The sequence below is a fragment of the Ascidiella aspersa genome, chromosome 8 (assembly GCF_963924565.1).
Source record: "Ascidiella aspersa chromosome 8, kaAscAspe10.2, whole genome shotgun sequence".
In the NCBI taxonomy this organism is placed as follows: domain Eukaryota; kingdom Metazoa; phylum Chordata; class Ascidiacea; order Phlebobranchia; family Ascidiidae; genus Ascidiella; species Ascidiella aspersa.
The window spans coordinates 6,026,155-6,052,928 of NC_139454.1; the positions used below are offsets into that span (position 1 = coordinate 6,026,155).

At 38.5% G+C, this 26,774-nt stretch overlaps 1 protein-coding gene across 1 annotated transcript; it reads left to right on the forward strand.

Annotated features, from left to right (window-relative positions):
* Window positions 1–4,146: 4,146 nt before the first annotated feature.
* On the forward strand, window positions 4,147–26,385 carry LOC146135511 (sushi, von Willebrand factor type A, EGF and pentraxin domain-containing protein 1-like). The gene is made up of 28 exons (XM_083395775.1): window positions 4,147–4,216; window positions 4,729–4,926; window positions 6,172–6,354; window positions 6,984–7,166; window positions 7,630–7,809; window positions 8,978–9,154; window positions 9,886–10,065; window positions 10,700–10,879; window positions 11,627–11,809; window positions 12,255–12,434; window positions 13,525–13,707; window positions 14,177–14,350; window positions 14,899–15,078; window positions 15,818–15,997; window positions 16,447–16,629; window positions 17,407–17,586; window positions 17,979–18,158; window positions 18,787–18,966; window positions 19,496–19,675; window positions 20,054–20,233; window positions 21,013–21,192; window positions 21,659–21,838; window positions 22,295–22,474; window positions 23,143–23,325; window positions 23,876–24,058; window positions 24,614–24,793; window positions 25,314–25,604; window positions 26,372–26,385. Exons 1-28 carry the CDS (start codon window positions 4,147–4,149, stop codon window positions 26,383–26,385), a joined length of 4,905 nt encoding a protein of 1,634 aa, XP_083251901.1.
* The last annotated feature ends 389 nt before the right edge of the window (window positions 26,386–26,774 follow it).

A 26,774-nucleotide genomic window follows, 5' to 3' on the forward strand; every position in this document is an offset into this window, starting at 1 on the left:
TATACGTCCCATTGTACATTATTTGGCAACTATTCCTTCACCTTAATTGGAAGTTCTGGTTCAACCATGCATTTTCAAATTTACTTTCAAGAGGTGTAACTTTTAAGCGTAGTTTTAAGACAAGATGAGCCATGTTAACCTAACTCTTCATCAGTCGTTTCACGCTTGTCATAAATTAAAACAAAGTAAAAAATCCAAATGAATTTAATTAACGAATGAAATTTCGGGATTGACCGTATGGTTTTGGGCTTACGCAAGTAAATTTTTGATAAACACCTTCAAAATTAGCGTTTCGATTAGAGCAGAGATTTTAGAACGATTACATGCTGGTTTACGAGATTTAAACCTTTTTCCTGAGTTGCCGAATTTTTTGAAATCTGAATCTTCTTGAATGTACATTTACACCCGATATAACTTTACAGGCCATTTCATAGGTATAGTTTTGACCGTAACAACCAATTTTTTTTAGCAAATTTTTTTATTGGCGTCAATTTTATGACATTTGTAACCAAAACAATCATGCCGACCCTCATCTACGAGAACCAGTTTATTTGGGGGTTTGTTTGGCCGGTCGAATAAAATTGTGTGTTGACATCTTGAACTATGCCACATTTAGCAACTATACAACACGTTTTAACAGCTAGAACAACTGTATTTTCTTTCCTTTGAGTCCCGGCTTTGCTTGGCCTGTAGTATTATACCTCATATTGTACCTCATCGTAATTTCGTGATACTTAAATTGTGAATATTTATAAGAGCATGACAAACACAAAACAGTTCTAGGTTACATTTCGAACTATATCACATAATAATGGTAGCTTATGGTACCACGTATCCCTATTTTACCTCATCGCAATTTTTGCTCAATTATTATTATTTTTAAGAATAACCAAACATAAGCAAGCCTGTAATCCTGTATGTTACTCCCCTAGCACATCGATGTATGTTATCGCCCTCTTCTAAGCCCTCGTTTTTTTTTCTCTTCCGGTGTTTATGAATCGTTTATTTGAAGCACTAATGCCAACATTTTTGAGATCAGTTGGATTTTGACAACACCATCAAACCTACATCTTTTGTATGTTTTGAAAAACAAATCTTTGATGCGACGAAATAAAGCAGTCAATGTGCGTTTCAGCCAAAGTCAAAATATAAAATCCATCTGACAGAAAAACAAATGATATTTTGCAAACCCATTTAAAATACAATTTATGTAAAACACTTTAAGAGCTTTTTACTTTAATGTTTTAAAATAGACGATATATTTTGTATCCTATATTTTAGGATGCTCATATGACAATTTATCATTTTGGTATAAAATGATCATTTTCGTAGTGTAGTTGTAGTTTAAGTTTTGAATCTTACGAAGTTAACAGTAGCCATAATAAAAAGAAAATCATATCGATGCATTACGAAACCGAAAGGTATTTGTTCAAACATGTTTATTTTATACTGGTAAAATTGTTTTAAATTTACTTTAGCGTCTTTAAATTAGGTTTAGGTTGTACAGTTAATATCATACTAGAGAAATTATCTTTGCCTTCGCCCCAAACAAAACAGGATTTTGCCATAGATAACATGGTTTTATGTAAGTGGTTCTTTCAACACAAAGCGAAGCACAAAACAGTTCCGCCTTGCGGCTGTTAGTTTTAATCATTACAACAGTGGTGCACCGATAATTAGATGTTGTCGTTTCTCCTTTAAGATTTCGCAAAGTAAAGGTCGTTTACTTTACGTTGTTTTACTATAAACAAATCAAACAAAGATAAGCCGAAAATTAGTAGAATGGCTAAATAAATTTGCCGCAATATCTGCATCATAAACACAGTATATGTGGGTACACTATGCACGGATCTGTAATGTAGCTTCATTATAAATTGCAAAGGCAAAAAGGTCGAGTAGATCGACAGCATCTTTATTAAGATGTTTCGATACGAGCTTGTATCATCTTCAGTTAATGTGACTGAGAAGCAATTCAAGCATCACTTATAAGATTCTTAGCAAGCTACAGTATATCTGACATTTTTATTTTTCCCTTTCTTAGGTAGGTCAAATGTTTTGAAATGTTGCCCTTTCTACTGGTTTAAGAATTTCAAATTGCTAGATATTAGACGTGGGTACCGTTTACCAACGTTGCTTTGAGTATATAATGACGACGTTGAAGAAAATCAAGGGGCAATTATGGTTTGGCGTATTTATTAAAACGTAGAATACGCTTTTAAATGAGTTTCGGTCTAATTATATTTTCGACAGAAAAAGGCAATGTTTAAAATACATGTTCACTGCATGCTGCTGTAGGGGTATAGGCAGAGTCAGTGTCCCAACTAATATTTCCCGTTGTTTTAAAAAAAAAAAATATGTTTGACTCATTTTTCGTCGTGTTTGTTTACCAACTTATTACATTATTTTACCATCTTTAACGTACAAATACAAAAAAATTATCACCCAAATATGCCTTGTATAAAGAGATTGACAGCGTAATGACAATTAAGTTTCTTACACGTTGTTACTACTGAAAAACACTGAAGATATGAACGGAATACTGTAATTCCTTTAATAATAATTCAAATCGGATTTAAACGGTATCGTTGCATGTAGAAATGGCAGCATGATACCAAAAATGTTTCTTTGATTTTTACGTTCTGAAAAATATTTCACAAAGAATTCACTAATGTCATGCTATTATCGGTTGAAAAGAATTTAAGTTTTACCCTGTGAACATTTAATAAATCAGGGCTGCGTTCTAATCACCTGGTCTGAGATGAAACGTATCGTGTGCGCAAATCATTTCTTCAAGGTGAAAATGAAATTAATTGTGTTTAATGAGCAGTCATTTGCAGGCTTCAAATGGTCGACTTTGCAGTCGCAATCGGCGGTCAAAAACGTTGATTGACCTTAAACCGGCTATTTTTTGTCAAATCGTGTAGCTTCGTAAGTCGCAGATTGTTTGCCGTGGCGGGTTGTTAGTGTAATAAGATCAAAGAATGATAGGGTTATATTTAAACCCTTGTCAAACCAGTAAATTGGCTTAAAAATATCGATAGACGAAATCGAAAAAAATACACATACCTGATTTGCAGTAAAGGTGTTTTAAATTCTGGTCTCTTTCTTTGGCTATTATCAAACACCATTTCCACCAAAAAATGTAAGGCAATTAAACGGTGCCAATGACAAGAAAAATAAAATCTCGTGGTACCAGTTTATAAAGCAAACCATATCTTAAATAGCGAATGCGCTTTGTTTAAAAATTTGAGCAAATAGAAAGATTTATCTTCACTATTAATTAAAATCTTGTGTCTAAGGTTAAAACTCTGTTACACGTTTTTAGCCCAAATGATTTAATTGTAATATACAAATAATTGTGAATTTAGCAAACTAAATTTACCAACTAATTTACCAGTGAGTTTGGCAAAACTGATGACTTATTTTTCGCGATAATGTGAGAAAAATAAGTCAACCATTTAGCCAAAATCGCAAGGTCATCGTCCAATTACCTAATACAGTCCTTGTTCGTTTCAGGTTTAATCTCAATAATACGCTTTGCCGTCATGAAACCAACGCATGCGGTCTCCTTGTTTCTTTCAGACATCCCCCCATCATCACCGCCTCTCTTGTGACGTAACAAGCGATCGCGATCGCCGCCGAAATGCCCTGCTAAAATATACCACTGGCGCACGCCGCCCAAATTACAAAGCGCAGAGCTCTAAAGACAGGGCAATTTCTGGCCGCGGCCGAATTACGTGGGCACGTATACAATTAGCTTACGTTGTTTACAGAGTAGTACTTCGCCTTAATGACGGGGCCCTTTCACGATTTCGAACCGACTGGTCTTCTAATTGCGCGCCGGCCTCTATAGTCTGGGCCTTACGCCAAAATTAACGATTTCGGTCCATCTACCCCCCACTGCCGGCCGCCTTGTAATTAAGATCAATTTCTTGCGATTAAAACGAAACGTCCCGAACTGGAATGTGCGGCTTGCGGTTAGCCGGAATAGCGATTGCGCATGAAAAAAAAGAAGAGCGTCGATAATCACCCGGCGCTGGCCTATAAAAAGCCAAGGACCAGAAGGATTCGACATCATTTGCCGACATCCAAGGCAAACTGAAAAGATATTTGATCATAGACAACAGAAGACGATTTACAGTCGAAATGAACGCAGCATTTTTTGTCGTCGGACTTTTGTCCTTTGCAGCGCTGGCCTCCGGGACAATCAGCGAAAGTAAGTTTACGATACTAAGAAGCCCGGTTATAACTAAAAGAAAAACTACGCCTGATTAAAAAGCGCTATTAAAATTATAGTGTTTTTTAATATAAGCGCTTTTGATGCCGATAAAAACTGTATTTCTTTTTTGGTAGCTAATAAATGCACATTATAGCTATAGTTGGTTATCAAAGTATTTTCTACAGCTATTTTGACAATGTCGATTGGCTTTCTAGTTTACAAACTAAGTCAGAATTTATTTCGCAGTTGGGCATAACCCAGCAAATTACGTAGTTGTAACTCTTTTAGAAACCTTCTCTTGTATATTTCCATTTTGAAAAACAGCGCTAATGTGGCTGCCTGTGCGAAATAGGTAACTGCGATTTAAATCAACTTAAGCCTTAAAGTTACCATTTGTATGCATATATATATGATTAATTTTCTAGTAACAATGGCCCTCGTTAGACCTGGCCGAACTTTGCGCCAGCAGCTAAAGTTGACTGTGTTTATAAACTGAGCATTTTACTCAGGGTTTTGCCGGGCTATTCGAATCCGCAACGGGTTTATGGACCCGCCAAGCTACGCCGTCTATGCCGGCAAGTCGGTTACCTACAAGTGCAACGCTGGATACCGTATGGTAGGAGAGGCAACTATCGTTTGCGAGAGCAACAGCGGCTTCAACAACCCTCCACCATCTTGTGTGGCCGATGCTTCCCAGCAAAGCTTGCGTAAGTCTCGTTGTTACAGTTTTGTCGTTGGCCTGTCCGGAGTTCCAAGGGTGGTGGGTTCAAATCCTGCCCTCACAGTTGCACTTAAATTGCACAAATATTGCTTTAACCTAATAAAACTCTTTGACAAGGCCTTATATAGTTAAAAAATATTTGTTACATACATTCAACCTGTTTTTTGTGGGATTCCCAACAGGTACACAAACATATATTTTTGGTAATATTATCCAATGCGGACAAGCAAAGTATTATAGTTGCGATAGGGTTTGTATTTCCAGTCAAAATTAGAAACCAATATTTAGCTTTCGAGATTAACATAGTAACAAAAATAAATAAAACTAGTTCATAAAGCAAACCTAATTTGAGCGGTGTTTTACGCCTTTATTTTAAATATCAAATCAGTTATTTTCTTCTTGAATCACCGATTTCGTTTCAGGCAGTAGGAAAAAAAAAATTATATATAGTTTGGTATAGGGGTATAAGATACTGCCATCGAAATTATTGTATTTCCAGTATATTTTCAATTTTCCACCACCCAAAGAATTAAAAAGATAATTGTCGAAAAATTATTATTATGCCTATTTCGCAATGGTTGGGACACTGCTACTTAAGCAGTAATAAATCACAGTGTAAAATCAAATGTATGCCCCATGGCATATTTCCTTGTTCCTAGATGATAACGTCCTAGTAAGAAGTTGTATAAACGAACAGGATGCAGCAGGCAACTATGCTATGGTCGCTTCTTGCCCATCAGTTACCACTTAGCCTGTGTAGCTTAGGCAGAGCGATGATCGCGATTTGCCCGAGGTCGTAAGTTCAAACCTCACTGTAGGCAATTTTCCATGCTTTACTTGAACAACAATTCTTATAAGGCTCGTTGCTTTCGGAAATAACCGGTACAAATCACTTGCCATCTTGATTTCCAACGTTTCAAACCTCACTATAGTAAAGATTTGTTATGCCTTGCTTGCATCACAATCCTGAATAGGTTCATTACTTTCGGTAATCACTTGTCCAAAGCCTTTGCTATCACGATTTACGCCTCAAGCCTTACTAAAAGCTTCGACTACGGCCCTAGTTAGACCCAGTGTATTCCGTAATACCCATTGCAAAGCCCTAATATACAACGCCTCGAACCTCACTATAGGATTACGGCACTGGACTACAGTCCCGGTTAGGGCCAATGTACTCTACAATACCCATTTAAAAACACTGATTTACAACTCATCTATTTATCCATAACAGCCGGCTGCTTCAAGCCCGCTGCCCCGGCCAACAGCTACATCAAGCCGCGTTACCAGGAGCACTTCTACGAGGGTGATAAGATCTGGATTGTGTGCAACGCCGGATTCAGCGTGAAGGAGGGTGACAGCAAAGACGTGACTTGCACCAGTACTGGATGGGTCCCAGAACTGCCGACTTGCACACGTAAGTTGGGAATTTTTTTTTTCGGAGTATTTTTGAGGTACTTGCCATATTATAGACAAAAAACTGACTGACTAGTGGCAATGATTTTAAAATGAATTTAAACTCGAATGTTGAAATAGATCACACAGACAGCAGCAACTGCAGTAGAACAAATCCCAATGTGCATTTTTTATTGATCTTTATATTAAACCGTCTTTCGAATAATAAAGTGTCTTCCAGCATCAGCCATGCCGACTTGCGAACGTTGGTTGGTTGAGTAACTATTGAGTTACTTGTCGTATTTTAGACAAAAACGGCCACCTAATCTAAAATGAATCACTTACCTGTTTATTGATGGCTAATAAGCGTAATTGTTTCAATTTTTCTAATGAAACGTAGGAAGATTCGTGAGCCAGAGAAAGCCTATTAATTTTTTGGCACTTTTATCGTACACAAAAAATTGAATCAAAAACCTTACCTGGAAATCCTAAAAACAAAATTGAAATATCTCTCGGCACCCTTGAGCGTTAAAAATGGCACTCTAGAGTGCCGCGGCACCCCGGTTGAGAACCACCGGCCTATACGAATTAAAAATGACATCCCCAGACATTTGTGTGCCTTCTGTTATCCACTTTATCTTCGATTTTCAGCCGATGTTGTCAAGTGTCCGAGGGCACCCTACGTGCGCTACGCCACCTACCGGCCTTACAGCAGGTCGTTCGACGTCGGCAAGACTGTGACGTACACTTGTAGGCGAGGATACACCACCAGCGACCAAACCATCGTTGAGTGCTTGACCTCAGGAGAGTGGGCAAAACGACCAGTCTGCAGCAGTAAGTTTTCAGTTTTGTCTTTCTGGTGGATAAAGTAGGGGTCGTTTTAGGTGAATAACGCAAATACTAACTGAGATGATACAAAATTCGTATTAAAACCTCTAAATCTAGGTGATGTCGATCTACTAGACCTTTTTTGGCTTTGCTATTAATTATTTAACGCAAACATGTTGTGTGCTGATTTAGCTCATGTTGATTTAGCTAGATTTAAAGTCCAACTTGTTCAATTATCCCAATGCTTACCGAGTACTAACAACATTAAATAAATGGGGAAAGGCGAATTTGTTTCTTTAGAGTTGTCCGTGGGCATAGATGGTCCAAAAATGTATAATTTCTCTAAACACAAGTATAGTTTACCCTCTGCCAAGGCTGAGATTTTTAAAGATTGTAGAGGATTGTGGACGCAAGGTTTATCTTTAACGGTTAGAAACACTTTATCCTTAACGGTTAATCGCCCTTTCAGGAGTCACCTGTCCCCGACCCGTGGTCCCTGCAAACGCCATTACACGTCGCGCACTTAAGACAACCTACCGAATCAACGAGCGAGTCTACTACTCATGCGAAACGTCCTACACCAGATCCGGTCCTTCCAGCATCAAGTGTGGATACGACGGCAAATGGACCCTGGCACCGACTTGCTCAGGTAAGAGCGGTGTAATAACTGTGATAAAGTAGGAGAACTATTGATTGGCCAAACTAACCTAAACGGCAATTTATATCTGAGGGAATGCCGTTGGTAGGATTGGAAGGCGATATCCATATTGTGCAGTATACTCTCTGTCATATATTTGGAATAAAGTTTTACCTTAAGAAACTCCAAGTTTGGTCTGACACACCGGGCGACATATATTAAACAAAAGCTCAGTAATACAGCAACAGTTAAATCTAATAGAATATAAAGTTTATCTTGGCACCCTTGACAATTGTAAATGGCACCCCAAGGTACCGCTGCATCCAAGTTGAAACCATTCCTTAAACTTAAACGATTGATATGTTTTGGGTTGCTTAATCTAACTAAAAAAATCGGCGTGGTTATCGTAACCATTATCCTGTTACAATTTTACCGATCGAAAATTGCACAAGTTTAGTTGCATTGAATTTGTTAGGTGTAAATATTCTTTAGACTTTTCCTGCCTTGGTCAAAGTCAGACATTAAGAAGTTCTAGTCATTCGAGATGAAAAAATATTTTTCTTTCAATGATAAAATATTTAAGAAATAAGAGGATTTTTTTTCTTTTAAATGACTAGAACTTATTGATGACTGTCTTTGACCAGGACAGGAAAGTCTAAAGAATATTTCCCCCCATTTGAAGTCAATATCGCCAGTTACGTTTAAGGACGATGGGATGTATTCATATTTTACACATTGCGTTTGCCATTTGTTAAGGCGTTCTGAAAAATTCCCCTAGTTGACAGTCAGTGAACACTACTAAACGTTACTGTTGGGGAGTAGATTGCCTTTTCTCACAGTATTTTGTTATGCAAGTTTCGTAGAAGACTGGAACTTTAACTCGAGCGGTGCCCCTTTCTTTATCGCTTCCCCGGTCCCCTTTCTTTTTATTCAAAAACATCCCTCGCGACCCTGTGAAGGTCAAAAAAATAGCCAAGGCCAAAAAATAGCTTTACCAAAAAAATGAATTTAAAGCGTAGAAATGGCTTATCGAAAACCTAGGTAACGTAGTGTTCTAAATAAACAGCAATTCTGTCGGCCTTAAGAACTGGGTTGATAAACAACAATCTAAATAAAGGTAGGAAACAACCTAATTGCGGATAGCGTTTTGGTGGTTTAATGTTGAAAATACGAATTCCAGGCCAGCAGTGCGACGTTCCTGAGACCCCAGAAAACGGCAGCTTTGAGGAGGTGAAAGCCAGCTACAACGAAGACGACTCCGTGACCTTTTCCTGCAGAACCGGCTACTCCCTCAAGGGAGCCACCACCATCACTTGCAAGAGCGGGAGGTGGTCTGCTAATGAGCCCGTTTGCATCCGTGAGTATTCTATTCCATTCGTTGAAAACCTATGGTGGCAATCGACGTAACCATTATCTTAAAGAATTTGCACAAGCTTGTTTAATAACTGTTTAAAACAATTACTTCTTCCTAAACTATTTTCAAATATGTCGACAAGCTGTAAATTATCTACGTAGCCGCAATGACCAACTTTACCGGTGCGTAAAACCTTCCGTTTGATAGCTTTTATTCCATGTATTGATAATAATTAATTTATGCCCCAGACGCACTTTTATCGTACAAATTCGGCCGGCTTTTTATAGACGTTTTTCTTTAGGATTACGATTAATTTATTCGTCGAAATCTTCGGTAGTTTATTCAGATTGATAATGTAACATGAACATTTTAATTCTTTCTTTAAACCCTAAACCTTTTCGCCGTTTTGTCATGTTTTTCATGGACTATTATCTGTTATATGTTTATGGATTATTTAATTGGGCCTAAAATCTTTTTTATTAGGTATTTTTTATGTTTTTTAGTGTTATGTAATATGAATTAAAATGATTAAATTAACGATAGGACAACTGAAAAACTAAGCAGCATGTAAAACTAATATTTTATGAATAATTTCATCAATTAATGATCTCTTTTCGCTACAAAACCGACAAAGGTAGCGCCATATTTTAAAACTTCCAGCTAATAATGTGAGTTTGCCTATTGGACGTAGAGGTCTAGAACCGCTGATCTAACCTAGTCCCGTTCGTTTCCAGTTGTCCCATGCAGAAACCTGAAAGCACCCAGCAAGGGCAGCGTTTCGCCAAGGCAGAACGCCTTTTTCTACCAGGATGTGGCCACATTCGAGTGCGATCGTGGATACGACCTCATGGGCTCCAGCTCAATCACTTGCGGATCTGATGGCCAGTGGTCTGATGATGAACCAACCTGTGACGGTAAGACAGCAGAGTTTGGTTTCTTACTGTAAAGGAAGCGTATATCGTAAAGAGGGAAGAAACGCTAGTCGTCTTATTGAAGCACCAAACTTACATAAAGGCTGCGTCAAACCAGCTTAGAATGTTACAACAAGCGAAAGGATCAGCATTGCATTAAACGTATTCTTAAGACGTAGAATGAATATCAAGCCTATTAGGAATATAAAAGCCTGTACAGACGTAATGAGAAGCTCATATTAAAAATAAATAAAGGGAAATTCGAAACGTTCAAAAAGCTACCTACTTTTGCATGGGCTTTTAAATCCTTACTAATTCTTACATCAGCCTCCAAAAAATATGCTTCGAATAAGAGAAAATTTTTAGCATAGATGTTCTTCGTTAAAACACGACACGCGAAAGTGTAAAATTTGTTGACAGCCAAGTTTGATTTGTTGTTAAGCTGGGCTCGGCAGCCTTTTACTAGTCGCGGGCCCGACCCAAACCTAGAAAGGTCTCAGCGGGCCATGATATATTGAAAAAAAGTACAACGACATTTCGGACATAATGATCATAACGCAATTATAACTCGCAACAGCTATAGTTAACATCTTAATGTACACCTATCTCCGCAATTAATGAGAAACTGTGTTAACAGCTGTAACATGCGGACCCCTGATCACGCCCACCAACGGAGAGAAGTCATTGGACAAACCCAGGTACCGAATCAACGACCAGGTGACCTTCACCTGCGCACGAGGCTACGAACGCGTCGGCGCCGCGCAGGTCAGGTGCCAGTACAACGGCCAATGGACAGACGAGGAACCCATTTGTGAAGGTGAGGCGATTTTCTGATATGTCACCGTAAAATGGTAGATACAAAAGTAAATTGGTAAGACATTACAATAATTTTTAATTAGTAAATCAGCATAACCATTTTCTAACAGAATTTGCTCAAGTTATTTTAGTGACTGTTTAAAATAACACTGTTTCCTAAAGTACTTTTAAATATGCCGACAAGCTCTAGCAGTAATGACCAACGTTACCGGTGCATAAAACCTTCCTTATGATACCTTTTATTCCATGTATTAAAAATAACATTAAATTTATGCCTCTGCAGCCCTTTTATGGCACAAAGTCGGACTACCTTTTATAGACGTTTTTCTTCTTCAGGATTATTTGTTTCTTCCTAAATCTCCCATAAACAGTGTAACTTTGTGTTAGCGCTTAAAAAACTTTCACAACCGATTACTGACTAATTACTGCCAAATGACTAACCCATTACTTACTATAGTGTTCCTTTACCACGGCTAAAAATTGCGCGCATCCCGCTCGGCGATGTTCCCATAGAATCAATGGGCCTTGTCAAATCTCGTGCTATTGCGTCTGTATAGGCGAGATAATTACCGTTAAGTGTCTTGCCCAAGGACACATACGCCAGTAGAGTTGGTAACGACCAGCGTTGAACCCAGTAACCTCTAGCCCAAAGGCGGATGCTTAACCACTACATCATGGCGCCGGTATGAGCGCCATAAGTTCTTTATACTATACTTTCTATATGTTCAATCCTGTCCACTTAACGCAGCCATCGAGTGCGCCGTTCTTGATGCCCCCGACAACGGTAGCCTTGACCCAGCATCTGCTACCCAGTTTTTCGTTGATGACACGATCACGTTCGCCTGCGACCAGGGCTACATGCTGATTGGTGAAGTCGAAGTCACGTGCTTGACCTCTTCTGATTGGTCAGCGCTGGCTCCCGTCTGCCAAGGTGAGCGCTGAAGTGGAACGAAACTGCTAGCAATTTGCTGGACCTTGACTTGGTTAAAGGCTTTGAAGAATCCTGTAAATTAGGCGATGTGTGATATATTTAATCATGTTAACAATGTAAACCCGAGGCGGAAAAAATTCGATAGGATTGTAGACCAGCGCCATCAATTGCCCTGGTGTGCCCCTAGTGTTTGTAAAGCTAGAATAAAATATTTTGGATACCGTACCTTTTTGTTTTGCTATTTGCTTCCTACTTTTGCAAAAATTAAACAGTGTCACAAAATATTTCATTTTATTCGTTTTCGAACACATTAGCCGATAAATATGTTATGATTAATTCGTCTATGGTAAAAATAAGGTGCCTGCAAAATAAAAAACAATAAAATAATCCGTACAAAAGCACCAACCACCATCTTCAGTTTAGCAATCTGCCTTCTCATTTTCAGCCTTTACCTGTGATCCGCTCGTCGCCCCGGACAACGGTGAAATTGATGACGTGAAAGATATCTATAACGCCAACGATGTGGTGAACTTCTTCTGTGACGATAACTTCGAGCTGGTGGGCGCCTCCTCGAGCGAGTGCCTCATTACTGGGGTTTGGAGTGAAAACGAGCCGATTTGCGATCGTAAGTTTTCTAAAGTGTGTTAGTGTAGGGCACGAGTTTAGATTGTTGAACTTTTATTAGTTTATTCAACAGAAGTGCGTTTTAATTGACGCTTTCATTCTGACCCAAATTTCAAGGTGCGTATCTAACTCGCGAGCAGCCACAAAGGATTAGAATTGTATTAGTTGATAAACGAACAACCAGTTTCAAACTATAGATCGTCGAAACAAGTTAGCATATAGCAGATGCCTGGGGTGCGATAAGCAGAAATGTCAATTGAGATATAAACCTGGGGTGCGATAAGCATTACTTCGACGAAGAATGCGTATAACAAATCAATCTGCCACAACGCAGTAGATCGCGAATAACACACACGTAATCACGTTAGTGCGAAAGCATTGACCAGCTGACATCACATATCCCACATAGACACGTTTGATTGCTGTGTTTTGCCAAGGCTCCAACCTATACGGAAGTTCATTTGTGGCCACGATACCGCATGCGCGTTGGCTTGCTAACATCCCTGCAGGCGAAGCACAGATAAATGCTGCAAAAAGTCCGTTATATTTAAATTAACCGTTTATCTATGGCTTGGATTAAATGTCCACCTATCATTGGCAATGGTTTACCTGCGAATTAAATTTTTGCTTTCTAATTTGCGCCATTTTCCTTAACATTTTTAGATCGGTTCGACAAGAATAATGAAAAATACCAAAATGTCCTCTTTTGTTTACATTTGGTGTTTTCTTGCTTATATTTTCACCAGAAATATATATTTCTACCTGGCTTTTTCGACCGAAAAGTTAAGTCAAATATTTCGAGACAGAAAGAGTTGAAATCGTTTCATTAACAACGTGTGCCATTAAAAAAATTGGGGAAACACTAAATTTCGGTGATGGAGTCTTCGAAATAAACTTGCCTCATTTTTGGATCGTTTTGCTATTACTTTTTACTGAAAATGAGTTAATTATCCAAAAATAGGTGATAAATTCTTTAAAAGTTACTCAATTCACATTCCAGTTTTTGACCCAGTTTTTAGACGAAATTGTCCCTTTTTTGGCGGTTAGAATATGTTCGTCTAACTTCAATGTCCTTTTTTGTGAAATGGCAGCCATCGTGTGCCAACCCGTCGAAGCCCCACTTGACGGTTCTATCGACAACATCGTCAAGGACGTGTACAACGTGAACGACATCATCGTCTTCAGCTGTGACGAAGGATTCACAATGAACGGAGTGGACACCATCACTTGCCAAAGCACCCGCGACTGGTCCGACGAAGTGCCAACCTGCGAAGGTAAGGCTCCATTGCTTGGAAATGCTGGGCTTAACCATGAAAAATGGAAGCAAAACGCTTCTACATCTAGTACATCACAAGTTTAATCTCAAAGAAGACCAGTTTTGCCAACATTTACTGTAAAAACGAAGAAGATTTTTGCTTTTATGCAACCAAATTAGTCAACATATTTCTTCCCAAAAAGACATATCATCTTCCCAAAAGTTATAACATAAATTCCTTGAAAAAGAAGCCTCAGACCAAATGAACAATATAACATAGCAAAATTTTCTAACATGACGAAGTGACTTATTTTGGTTTCTTATTTACGACCAAGGTATATCTTAGGTTGTTTCACCAGTTACAGTTGAATTCAATAACACCCTTGATTTACATGTTCCGTGAGATTACAGGAGTTACTCCATAAATCAACAGGATTGAAAAAACAGTGTTTTTCAGTTGAAAAGTAATTGTTTTGTTTTCTTCGCAGCTGTGATGTGCAATCCTCTCACCGCCCCTGTTGACGGAAGCATTCTTTCCCAGAGCCTTGTAGTTGATGGTGAAACTGTCTTCGATTGTGATGAAGGCTTCGAATTGATCGGCGAAAGTGTTTCAACCTGCTTGTCAGCTGGCATCTGGACCAATGACGAACCCATATGCCAGGGTAAGGATTCTTAAATCTAGACAAATTTTACCTTTGCCTGATTACTTCTACGTTTTTTGTCAAAACAATTGGGGACAACAAGGTGGGATAATCCTGAACTATACAAAACATTTTTGCAAAAAATTGGCTGACATATTTAGTAATAAAAATTAGCAAAAAATTATCCTTTTCCTTCTGATTACTTCTTATATTTTGTGTGTAGGGGGAGAGAAATTGTTTAAATTTATTGTTTTTAAACTTGCACCACTGCATGTTGCTTTAGCAAAAGTATAGCTTTAGCATATCGCTTCAAGTACCGTAGTCTACATACAGTTAGTAGAGATAAATTTTATTTCGTTCAACCAAAGCCAGTGGAAAGCATTCATCGTGTTACAGTTAACTTAACTAAATTGAGAAGTGTCTTTACCACGTTTTAAACAACTAACAGGACATTTGTTTACCAATCTTAATTAAACAGCTGGTATAACATACACCCGTTGCATAATTCTGGCAATTTTATTTTAAAATAAATTTAAATACCCCTTTTTAAACTGTCGTTTTGTTTTTAGCACGCCAGTGCCGCGAACTTAACGTACCAAACAACGGTGAAATCGACATCACCAAGATCCAATACGACGTCAACGACATCGTTCTATTCACCTGCAGCCCTGGCTACGTTTTGGCCGGCGATGCTATTCTCACCTGCCAGTCCACCGGTGTTTGGGACTTTGTCGAACCGATCTGCGAAGGTAAAAAAACGCCTATTAATTTGCAACATTATAGTTACCAGTGAATTTAGTAATGGCATAATGAAAGTTTAAAGCAAGGAGACATCGCGCCTTAGTCTTAACTTACAGAAATCGTTTGGGTAACCCCATAAACTACAGTTTAAGTCTCAACTCATAAAAAGGGTTTGGATAAACCTTTGAACTACAGTTTAGTGTTAACTCATGAAAAAGGTGTGTTAAAACCTATGAACTACAGTTCATTCTTAAGTCATGAAAATATAATATTATCTTGAATCAGAAATAAAAACATTCATGTCTTTTCCAAGGTAGTTATAATCAAATCGAAAACGTCGAGAACCATAACCTGCTACCGGTACCCCACAGTTTTAAATGCTTACTGCATGCTTTAAGCCAGGTCTACTAAACTATTTTATCAAAGATCCAGTTACAAAGGTTTAAAATTTGCTTAGGTCCGTTATAACTCTCATAAAAAAATTACAGTCATACAAAATGTAGTACCGTATAATTTACATCTCCTTCGCCTTAACTGAGAATTCTGTAATGTCCGTTACTACAGAGAGGGTTTTTAATAAGCAGCAGCAGCAGCAGCAGCAATTGTTTGCCAAGAAAAAACTTATCAAATCGCATTTCTAAATAAATACTGAGACAGATAAGATCCGGATTCAGCACTGAAAAGTTCCGCATTCCCCCAGTTCAGTAGCCTTGCTTTAAGCCTAACGCCAAAGCTTTTTTTGGACAGCTGTCATGTGTGGACCCCTCGTGGCACCAGCTGATGGATCTCTCGACCCAGATCAAGCAGGTTACGGCGTCGACGATACCATCGACTTCTCTTGTGACCGCGGATTTCAGCTTGTTGGTGACCAGCAAGTGACTTGCCTGAACACTGCTGAATGGAGCAATGTCGAGCCAACTTGCCAACGTAAGAAAAACATTATTTGTGTGTAATTTTAACGTTTTATAGTTACGAATGAACAATAGCGTTAGCATTTGGCAGACTGTTTTGACGCAGAAAATGTCTGGTATATGTAAACTGGTGTTTTGTGTTTTTAAATCTTAATGGTGAACACACAACCTAAATGGTTTCACTTAATAGTGACCAGTCACTATTTCGTTTTGTTGTCTGACAAAAACATAACTTAGTTAATCAAATGCAGTAATGGTTGCTTTAAATGTAGGTGAACTCAAAATGATAACTATACTTACATACTGGTTTATATAGTGTACTTGTTAATCAGCATTGCTACATTAATCAAAATATAAGCTTAACTTTCGAAACAAGTTGAGAACAAACTTAACTAGCATATAATTTACATGATGTCGGCAAACCCCTACGATACGTATCTGAACAAATCCCTTAATCTCTCGCAGAGATAACTTGCCGGGAGCTTGCAACGCCTGCACAAGGCAGCAAGGACCCGAGCGACCAGACCTCATCTATCGTTGACGACCAAGTCAGCTTCGCTTGTGACTTCGGCTACACTTTGGTGGGAAGGGTGACTCTGCAGTGTTTGGAAACTGGAGAATGGAACGACGTTGAGCCATTCTGCGAAGGTACGCTTTAGTTAAGGAGCTGGTTGCTAACCCTATAGCAGTGGTTCTTAACCTTTGGTAACCTGTCGAACACCCATGTTATTCTGCAAGCTTTCGTCGAACCCCGAAATTTTGCTTAGTTTCGTTTCTTCCTCCTAGCAGCATAATCAAATTTTAAACTTGCATTTATATAGGTCAAATTGGCAAAACTTTCAATTTATAACGTTACCTTGGCACATAAAAGAGATTCGAATTTAGCTTGAAATAACAGCATTTAAGTTTCGAAGGACGTTCTTGAACCACTGCGTAGGTTGTTTTGGCAATAAAATTTTTAGACTTTACTCTCCTTACATAAAATTCTAGGTGAATATACTGGTAATTGGCACTCGCGATGGTTTCAAGTTTAGCGTCAACCTTACATCAATTTAAATTAAAAACAAGTAATAATGTAAAAGACTACTCCAAATTGACGCTACTGGCATAAATTGAAGCAAAATGTTATATAACGCAATTTTATTGGGAACCTTAATTGACTAACAAGCTTGGGAATTTGTTTTTGTATTAATGATTTGTTGTTTTACCGTAGAATGATTGATATTAAAAACATAAAATTCTTACACTTGTTTAAACTAAGATCAAGTAAGTAATCATTCCAAGCGCACCTTCGTACACAAGTTGATGATAATACTGGTCAAGGTGAAATATTTTTGCAAATTTATTACTCACAATGTCTGTATGAAATAGAGACCATTATGCTTGTTCAAAGCATTTAAACATGAAGACAATTTCCCTCGGCAGAAATCCCGTGCACTACTCCGGCTATTCCCGAGAGCGGCTCCATTCAAGAAGACGCTCCCTTCTACGCCGTCGGAGTCGACGTCTTCTTCAGCTGCGCCGAAAACTTCGAGTTGCTCGGAGTTGACAGACTCAGATGCGAACTCGGGGGAACCTGGAACGGAGTCGAGCCGACCTGCGAGAGTAAGTTCACACTTGTTTTTTATTAGTTTTGTCATTGGTTTTGGCCTAAACAATTATTGATTTTGACCTGTTAACTATTGTTTGGGCTTATCCCAAAAAATGCAATTAAAGTTTTTTCAGACTTTTCAAAAACGATTAAAAATAGAATAACTATAAGATGTGTGCTTAAGTTAGGTAATTCGTTTGTGTAAAACATATCCACGCCCAACGAGTAACTTATATAAGCTATTCAAAACAGTACGTTTACAACAAAATATTTTCGGATTGAAATAAATCAGCCTTGTCTCTAAAGCGTTTATCATTGCCATTGTCTATCGCTGCTATCATGATTTGACATAATATTGCTCGAAAAACAAGTCATTAAATTGTTCTAACCCTGATTTTGCCCGCAGAGATAACATGCCAAAAGCCATTCGTTCCCGACAACGGTTTCATCAACCTAGACCAGCCAGAGTACGATGTCGACGTCACTGTAAACTTCGAGTGCAATCCAGGATACACGAGGATCGGAGCTGAGTCAATCACTTGCCTCAACGACCGAACCTGGTCCGATGTTGAGCCCGTTTGTGAAGGTTAGATTGAATTCCCTCACTCTTTATTTCTTGCCGGGGGCATAACTCATGTTGTCGGCAGTGACCGGCTTAAGCTTTGCACCAAAAAGCTGTCTGTTCACGCTTTAACTTTCGTTAGAAAAAAACTTGTAGAATCTAATTCTATCGGAGCCAAATTTATCAAGTTCCCAGTCGAGCAACATGGTTTAACACAAAATTAAAAATACATAGAGAATGTACAAAACTTAATTAAGGCTTGATTAACCTACAAAACGTGGCATCTTTCAGCTTTTTACACTGAACTTGTAGAATAAGCATCTCATTTTATCGAAGCCAAGTTACCCAGTTCTCGGTTAGAGCAAAACAAAAATTTAACATATCACTTAGGAGTTTACAAAACTCCATGAAGAGTAATTAACCTATAAAATACATTATATTTCTGAATCTTATACTGACAAAGCAGTTTAAATAAAATTTTGATTTAACATCACATTTATCAGAAATCCGGACCTGGATCAACCATAACATAATCGGTTGCAAAATTACCGGTCTTCTTAGAAAATACATTCAGTTTCTTTTGTTGTACTAGAGCGAGTCCAATCGTTGTTACTAAACTTCAACTAAATTACTGTGTCTGTTTTTTTTTCAGCAAACATGTGCGGTGCCCTCGTCAGACCCGACAACGGCCAAATGACCAACGTAAAGGACAGTTACGCGGCAGAGGAAATGGTCACCTTCACTTGCGACGACGGATACACTCTGTTCGGCGTTGACAAGGTCACTTGCGAGGACACTGGAGTCTGGTCTGATGTCGAGCCGATTTGCGAAGGTAAACGCGAAAAAATATAACTTGTAGATTTGTCACACGAACCACCGGTTGTGCTTTTTGCGGATCTTATTTCGAACCACGGTCGGCATGCTTTACAAGGCAATTGGTTGCCATATTTTATTTGATCTATATGGGATTTTTTTAAGTTCGAAAAAAATGCTTTGGAACTCATTAGCGATTTAACAAATATTGCAGTTTGTATTGATTGGCAAAACAAAAAAGAAAACTTTTTAAAAAGAGCAGTCCACTTACTGAGAACTATATAAGAGTGTAACTTTCATCTGTAGCTTGTATCTTTCGGCGTAAATGGTAAGTTTGTTTTCTACATGACATCTTTCTATTGGGCTTTGCAATTCATTTTATGAAGCTATTTTACAAATACTGCAATTTTTATTGATGGCAAAACAGAAAATAAAACTTTTTCAAAAAGAGCTTTCCGCATAATGAAGACTGTATAAGACTGTAACTTTAATCTAGTTTGTATTTTTAGGTGTAAATGGTTAGTTAAGTTTTTTACATGACATTTCAGCCAACACTTGCCAGCCACTCGTTGCCCCCAACAAGGGTTCTCTCTCCCCAATTTCGTCATCGTATGAGGTCTTTGCCACTATCACATTCGAGTGCGACCAAGGATACTTTCTGGAAGGTTCGGTCACCGTTACTTGCCAGAGCGACGGAACCTGGTCGGACGTGGAACCAACTTGCGAAGGTAATAAAATAATTAAAAAAATTGAAAAATTGAGAAAAACTAAAAGAAGTTAAAAAAAGTAAACAAACTAAAAAAATTAATTAAAAAAAAATAAATAAAAAAACAACAAAAAAATAACCACAAAAATGTATATATATATAGTTTACTCAATTTTAATAGCTTAGCGTGCAATTTTTATGTCGCCGACTTGACTTGCAATTGATTTGCTTTAATTATGACCTAACTGGGACTTGACTTGTTATTTATTCAAAAAGACTTGTCTTGAACGTAAGTTATTTTACATATGACTTGACGTAGACAAAAGTTATTTTACAAATGACTTGACTGGCACTGAAGTCTTTTCCGAATTACTTGTTTACAATACTGCCTTTCGCACAGCCGAGATGTGCACCCAGCCAGCTGTGCCCGCCAATGGTTTCATCTTTCCGATCCAAACAATGTACAAGGTCAATGGAGTAGTCGAGTTTTCGTGCAAGAACTGCTACGAGGTGCTTGGATCCAGGTCAATCCGATGCAAGTCGGACGGACAGTGGTCCGATGACGAGCCAATTTGCCAAGGTAAGGGGAAAAACGGAGACTGGTCGAAAGGCCCCTTCTGATGTATACTATCCACGTTCAAGATCGAATTCGGTGTTTTGCCGCTTCTTAGTCATTTGAAATCATACAATTTAGAACAAAAACAACCAAACTAGAGGGGAATTAAGCTGAAATCTGATAATAACTAGAAGGGTATTGTCGTTTTGTGAGTTTGCAAAAACTCGTGAGTATGTGATCATTTTATGAAACGTAAAATTGATTGTTTACGATATAACTTTTAATCACGTGATAGTGAAGTTTGTCACAAAGTTCGTGATTTGTAAATAGTTTCACGTTCGCATGAAACGCGATCATATGATTGGCTCACCAACTCACGAATTAAATAAAAAATTTTGCTTCCATTGTTTTGCTTTCCATTTTGCTTTCCATCGCATATTTATTCTTACACTTAAGTGCACTTACACTTAAAGTTTCTTCATTTATCTTGAAGTTTACAAAACAACTAAAGCGCAATTAAGTTGAAATCTAAAAAGTGCGAGAAGAGTACAAAGTAGACGGTTTAGGTGTGTTCATTTAAACCTTTGTTGATCATTTTGAAATATCTATGATATGGACAATATGGAAAACAGGCAAGGAACTTAAAACAAAACATTCAACGAAAGGTGTTAAGAATAAAAAAAAACTTTAATTTGTTAACAACGCATTGCTGCTTCCCGACTGTGCGCTTGCTAACTTAAAGCCTATATTGTAACCCTATGGTTGCATATTGAAACAAACGCATTACACTTATTTCTTACCAGCAAACACCTGCTTTTCCCGACCGGTGCCCGCCAGTGGTTCGCAGGACTCGAACGCTCCAACTTTCGACGTAAATGACGTCATCAATTACGCGTGTGGTGACGGCTTCACCCTCACCGGATCCTCGCAATCGCGATGCTTGTGCGACGGAAGCTGGTCCACCGACGTACCCACTTGTCAAGGTGGGTCAGCCTTAACCCAACATTTGGGGTCCTCATACCCTATATGGCCTTTACGCTACTTCGCCAAGGTTGTTAGCAGCCCTGGTAATGTTTCTTGTAAGGTTCAAATCATAGTAGATTAGATGTGTGGCCTGATCCAAATGTGTCTAATAAAATCAGCCTTATTTTATTTTGCGTTGTAAACCAACCAAATAAACAATTCACGTGAATCAACCAAGTAACACTCATACGTTACAATAAAACAATGTTTCTCCTATTTTTTGATTTAAAAAATTTGCTTGTAAGTTGCAGTTCAAATCGCCAGAACATCAATGTAGATTAAATTATTGGTGCTTTCTGACTTTTGTGAAGACCTCGCAAACAATACAACTTACATTGTCCCTACTATCTGCGGATACCTTCCATCAAAATCAACAGCACAGAGAAACCCCTATAGTAATCCACCGATACGCTTATCTTTCCGCAGAAATCCGCTGTCGTTCACTGAACGCCCCCGCCAACGGCCAAGCAAGCGACAACCAGCCAGACTACTCTGTGGGGAGTATCGTGACCTTCACCTGCGACGATTCGTACGATCTAAGCGGTGACGACACCCTGATCTGCCAGGACACAGGACGCTGGTCGAGCCCCGAACCAACCTGCTCAGGTAAATACAAATAATTTCACGACTCAGGGCTTTCAGCAGTTGTCAAGTTGCTTGGAAGAAAGTGTTAGTGGATCGCAGTCGCAAATGGTTGACGTTTGTTGAGCTAAAACTTGCTAAAGACATTAAATCCAAACACGTTTTTTTATTTTTTTGGGTGACTTATTCCGTTTTAAATGACATTTTATCAACAGTGACAAAGCAAGCGTTAATCACATCGTTGTTCGAACCCGAAGTTTAAGACCACTGAAGTGCATAGAATGTCCATCTTTAATAAAATAAATTAACAAAAAACGATGGTTCTGTTCAAAAATCGTGATTCGAGAAGATTAACGGCACGAACAGGGTATCACACCATCTTTGCGAATTTATTTCCTTTAAATAAGAAATTCTGCCATTATTCTTCAAACAACATTGCATTCAACTCTTTAAACAAAGATCGTTTTACTCGCATTCCAGGTGTGACTTGCCGAACCCCCAAGACTCCGCGATACGGGTACATCCGCAGCAAGAAGCCAATCTACAATGTGGGCCAGGAAGCCTCGTTCTCCTGTCGACGTGGTTTCAGGGTCGTGGGTTCGAATCCCCTCGTCTGCCAGGACACCGGTGCTTGGGACGACGAAGAGCCAACTTGCAGCCGTAAGTGATTTAAGTCGTTTTTTTGTTAGTTAAAAAGGAAGAAAGGTATGACTAAATTGAGGGTTTGTCAGCTTTCCATCTAACCAAAGGCAGTCAGAAACTGCCCTCCATTTTATGAGTGAATTGTATACCTTGATCAAAATATGCAGTTGGGTATTAACTCGTTTTAAACAAACTTCTCAGCGCTGAAGCAAATTGTGGCCTAATACCCTAGAAAAAATATCTTGAAACGATTCAATCTTATCGATTTTGCTTGTTTTAGCATAGACGTGACGTCAAATCTTTTTTTAGTTAAAAAGGCAGAAGAGTAAAACTATATTGAAACTTCTAAAAGTTAGGGGTAAAGTGTACAGTATTTTGCTGTGCTTTTTAGCGCTGAAGCAAACTGACTCCTAATAACCTGGAAAAATTACCTTCGTTTAAACCTTTAAACTTCATCTATGCTTGTTGTTTAAGCAACTAATGACGTAATTTGGTATTGGATTGGGTCGCGATACTTCCGGTGAAAATATAAAGTATCGATCGGTAACGCAATGAAATGTCAAATTCCAGACATCCCGAATAGAGAGGAATATGCCGGGCACAGCACCACGTATAAGCGCTAAACTATACGAACTCGAAATCTGCCGAGAAAACACAGTGCTTTCATTCAAACCGTTTCATTTTAGGTATCTCTTGCCGCAAGCTCAACAAGCCAGAGAACGGTGGAATCTCCACATCTCGAACGATCTTCTTCTCCGGCTACCGAGTCTACTTTTTCTGCGACGCCGGATTCGCCATTGCCGAGACCAGCAACCGACTCATCTGCCAACTCGACGGAACCTGGAACGCACCGGAGCCGACTTGCGTTGGTAAGTGCAAACGTTGCTGTTTCGATTTCTTGCTTTAGATAGACTATAGTGGTTAATGAACTTCCTGGGACCAACAACCTATTTTAAGTACATTTGAGTGATAAGTTGTGTTGGACGGTGCATATGTTTTTCATTGAGTTAATGGTATCAATACGTTCAGTAAATGTTCAAGTATTATTGTAGCGCTTAACACATTCTTATTCAAGGATATGAATGAGGTCGACCATTATTCTAATCAACTAAAAGGGGTGCACGCAAGATAAAATAAAAATAGACTAAGACCTTATCCCCAAGTCAAATTATTTTACTAGAACGATTAATTCAAGTCAAATCATTTGAAAACAGTAACTTAAGTCCACTTGAGTAAAGTCATTGACTTAAGTTATCACAACGCTGATAATTACAAAAGAAAAATAAGTCAAAACAAGGGATTTCGTACAAGTACCATGCATAGATTAGCCAAGTGCATGGTACAGGGTATCCAAATTCTAACACACGTTAGTTTCGTTGTTGGCATTTGACTCTAAATATTTTCCTAAAACATTTCCAGCTGTTTCCTGTCGTGGTCTGGTCGCTCCCGACAAGGGCTTCTACTCGCCGGTGAAGAACAGCTACAATGTCAATGACGTCGCCACATTCGGATGTGAGGAGGGATACAAGATAAGCGGAAAGACTAACCGACTGGTCTGCTTGAAGAGCGGCCGCTGGAGCTATGAAGAACCGAGCTGTGTCCGTAAGTAAACTTAAACTTTTACACTTTTTGCAACTCGCACATATCTGTCTATCTGTTTAAGTGAGGAAATTGAGTTTGTTCATTGAGAATAACGGCCACGGGATTTGTACCATCAGTGGTAGGTTGTTGAATCTTGTTCGGAGAGGTTTCTACACATCTGCTTTTGTTAAGAGTCGTTTATACATTAACTTCAGCTTGACAAGGCAAACCTAATATATATAAAATAGCACGATTTTCAAGTCAAATAAGTTGAGTAAATCGAAGAAGGTTTCGATACGTCTCATTTTAAATACATATCGTAACGTTTTTATTTAGAAGATGTCAATTTCCACGACCTATCATTTTCCAAATAAAATACATTACTGTATTGGCAAACACTTTAAATTAAACAGTGTTTAACATACCTTACTGTTTGCAACCACCAAAAAATGTTTTGTTCAAAAAGGGAGATAGGCTAGCATTGATAAATACACGTCCTTAAACTAATGAAAAAACACAAAACAAGTCGATTGTTGCGTGTGTCCAAATAAAAACGATGTCGATTTTTGTCATCAGCCGTAACCTGCGACGCACCAAGAAACCCATCCAAGGGAACTTACGCACCTCGAAGGAACTCGTACTCTGTCTCCAGTACCATCACCTTCTCTTGCAACCAAGGCTATGTGGTGAAGGGAGAAGCCCAACAGACCTGCGAAAACAACGGACGGTGGTCGAGCACGGTTCCTTATTGTGTCGGTAAGTGGCAGGTCAACGCTCTTCGGTTGTAATTTTAAACTAAAAAAGCCTAACAGGGATGAATTTAGTGGTTTGCCTTTTTGCACTAGGAATTCGCAAAAATGATAGACAAATTAAACTACCGAGACATGGAATCAATATGGGTAAAAGTTGTGGTCTAACTCTGCTTAATAAGTTTTCGACCAACGAAGTGTTTTACCGTTTCGTTTCTTTAAAACAACCACCCTGTTAACATGCGCACATACACTTTATAAGCTAACATGCCTATATAAACAGCTGACTTAGCGTACTTAAAATTGTACTCCTGTTAGATTTAAAACCATAAACTATTGGATTTATGCGAATTGGGAAACGGACAATTGGGCAACGGACACAAGGCAATAGTTAGGTAATATTGGCAACATTTTTAGACGTGTGTGAGTTGATGATATGTTTACAAAATACACTCACCAATTCCTGCCGTTCACAATTGCGAGAGTGGATTCAGGTCAAATCTCACCATTTGCATTTCACTTTACAGTGCCTAAGTGCAACCCGGTTACACCGCCAGCCAACGGTGGAATTAACCCGCCAAAGCCGATCTACAACCTCGGAGACGACCTGTGGTTCCATTGCGACTTTGGTTATACCATGGACAACCAGCTGGCCGACGTGATTTGTGAGTTGGACGGCTGGTCCGGACCTGTACCCACCTGCAGACAAATGACATGCTCTGGAAGGTGCAACAGCCCTGTGGACCACAACCGCGGCTGCCAGTGCGACTACGAGTGCAAAGCCAGAGGCAACTGCTGTCTGGATTACAACAGAACCTGTAAGTAGTTTTTTATAGATCCATGTTAATTTTACTGCTTGTGGTTGTATTTAGTTTACAATTTGAAACCAAAATTGAGTTTGCGATAATTAACAGTTCAAAGTACTTGATTGGCCGAATTGCTGTGACTGCAAAACAATATGGATGGATGTTAGTGAAAATATATATTTGGAAACTCTGAACGAGTTGACATCCCATATATTTGCAGTGTGAGAAAATGGATTTTAAAATTATTGAGGCAAATTACTTAACACAGTCAAACAAATTGGCCAATCAGCATTTAACAAAGCGTTCGTTATCTAGAAAAAACTGCCTCGTCATTTATACGTAGATGGCTGACTTACAAAACATTCACACTCAACGTGAAACTATTTAAGTTAGAATATTAAATGAATTGTGTAAGTTGTTAAACGACAGTTGTTGGACCGCTCTTTTTTTGTTTCACTTATAGTCGACTTGCTAAGGACATTTGTTGGTTATGAATGAGTCTACGTAATCTTATGTTGATCTTTGTAGCCTATCGTTACAACACTACTTTTTGGGGGTTTGCTGTCGATAATTTTAATTGCTTGCTGTGGATTTCCTGTTGAAAACTTTTTTTTTGGCCAAACCATAACATCATTCTCACCATTGTGCACAGATTTGGTCTATGTAAACTGGTACTAGTTGCTATGGATGCTTTTATATGTTTTTCAATTGCGCAACTTGCGCGAAAGATCTTTTTTGTGTGGAATAAACTTTAAAACATTTTGCTTTTCCTTTTGCAGGCGCCGGTGTCTAAGGAAAAAAGGAATGCTACAAAACTTACCGATTAAAGTGTGTGTTGTTGTTTAAATTTCGTGATTCGAATTGCTGTTGAACGTTGAAATAAATCATCTTGCAATGTTCAAATTTTATGTCATTCTTTAAAGCCTTGAAAAAGATGCTAGAATCCTTATCGACAGCCAACTTAATTGCAAATAGTTTGTACTATTAATATCTATTGTATTACTATTAGTTGAGACAAATTTAATAACACAAAATTAGTTGTGTATAAGAAAGCAAAAAATAGGGCGTCAAAACAACACGCATTTGTGTTCCGTTAAAGGACAAAGATTAGACAGTTTTCAGCAGACTTATTTATATTTTCCCCGAAAAGAGAACTCAATTGTAAAATCTAGACAAAATTAA

What these genes read in the sequence shown, in the direction of transcription:
- LOC146135511 (XM_083395775.1), top strand. Translation starts at nt 4,147, where the DNA reads ATGAACGCAGCATTTTTTGTCGTCGGACTTTTGTCCTTTGCAGCGCTG. An exon ending in AAACGAGCCGATTTGCGATC is followed by an intron (nt 12,435 to 13,524) that starts GTAAGTTTTCTA and finishes GTGAAATGGCAG; the next exon opens with CCATCGTGTGCCAACCCGTC. An exon ending in CGAAGTGCCAACCTGCGAAG is followed by an intron (nt 13,708 to 14,176) that starts GTAAGGCTCCAT and finishes TTTTCTTCGCAG; the next exon opens with CTGTGATGTGCAATCCTCTC.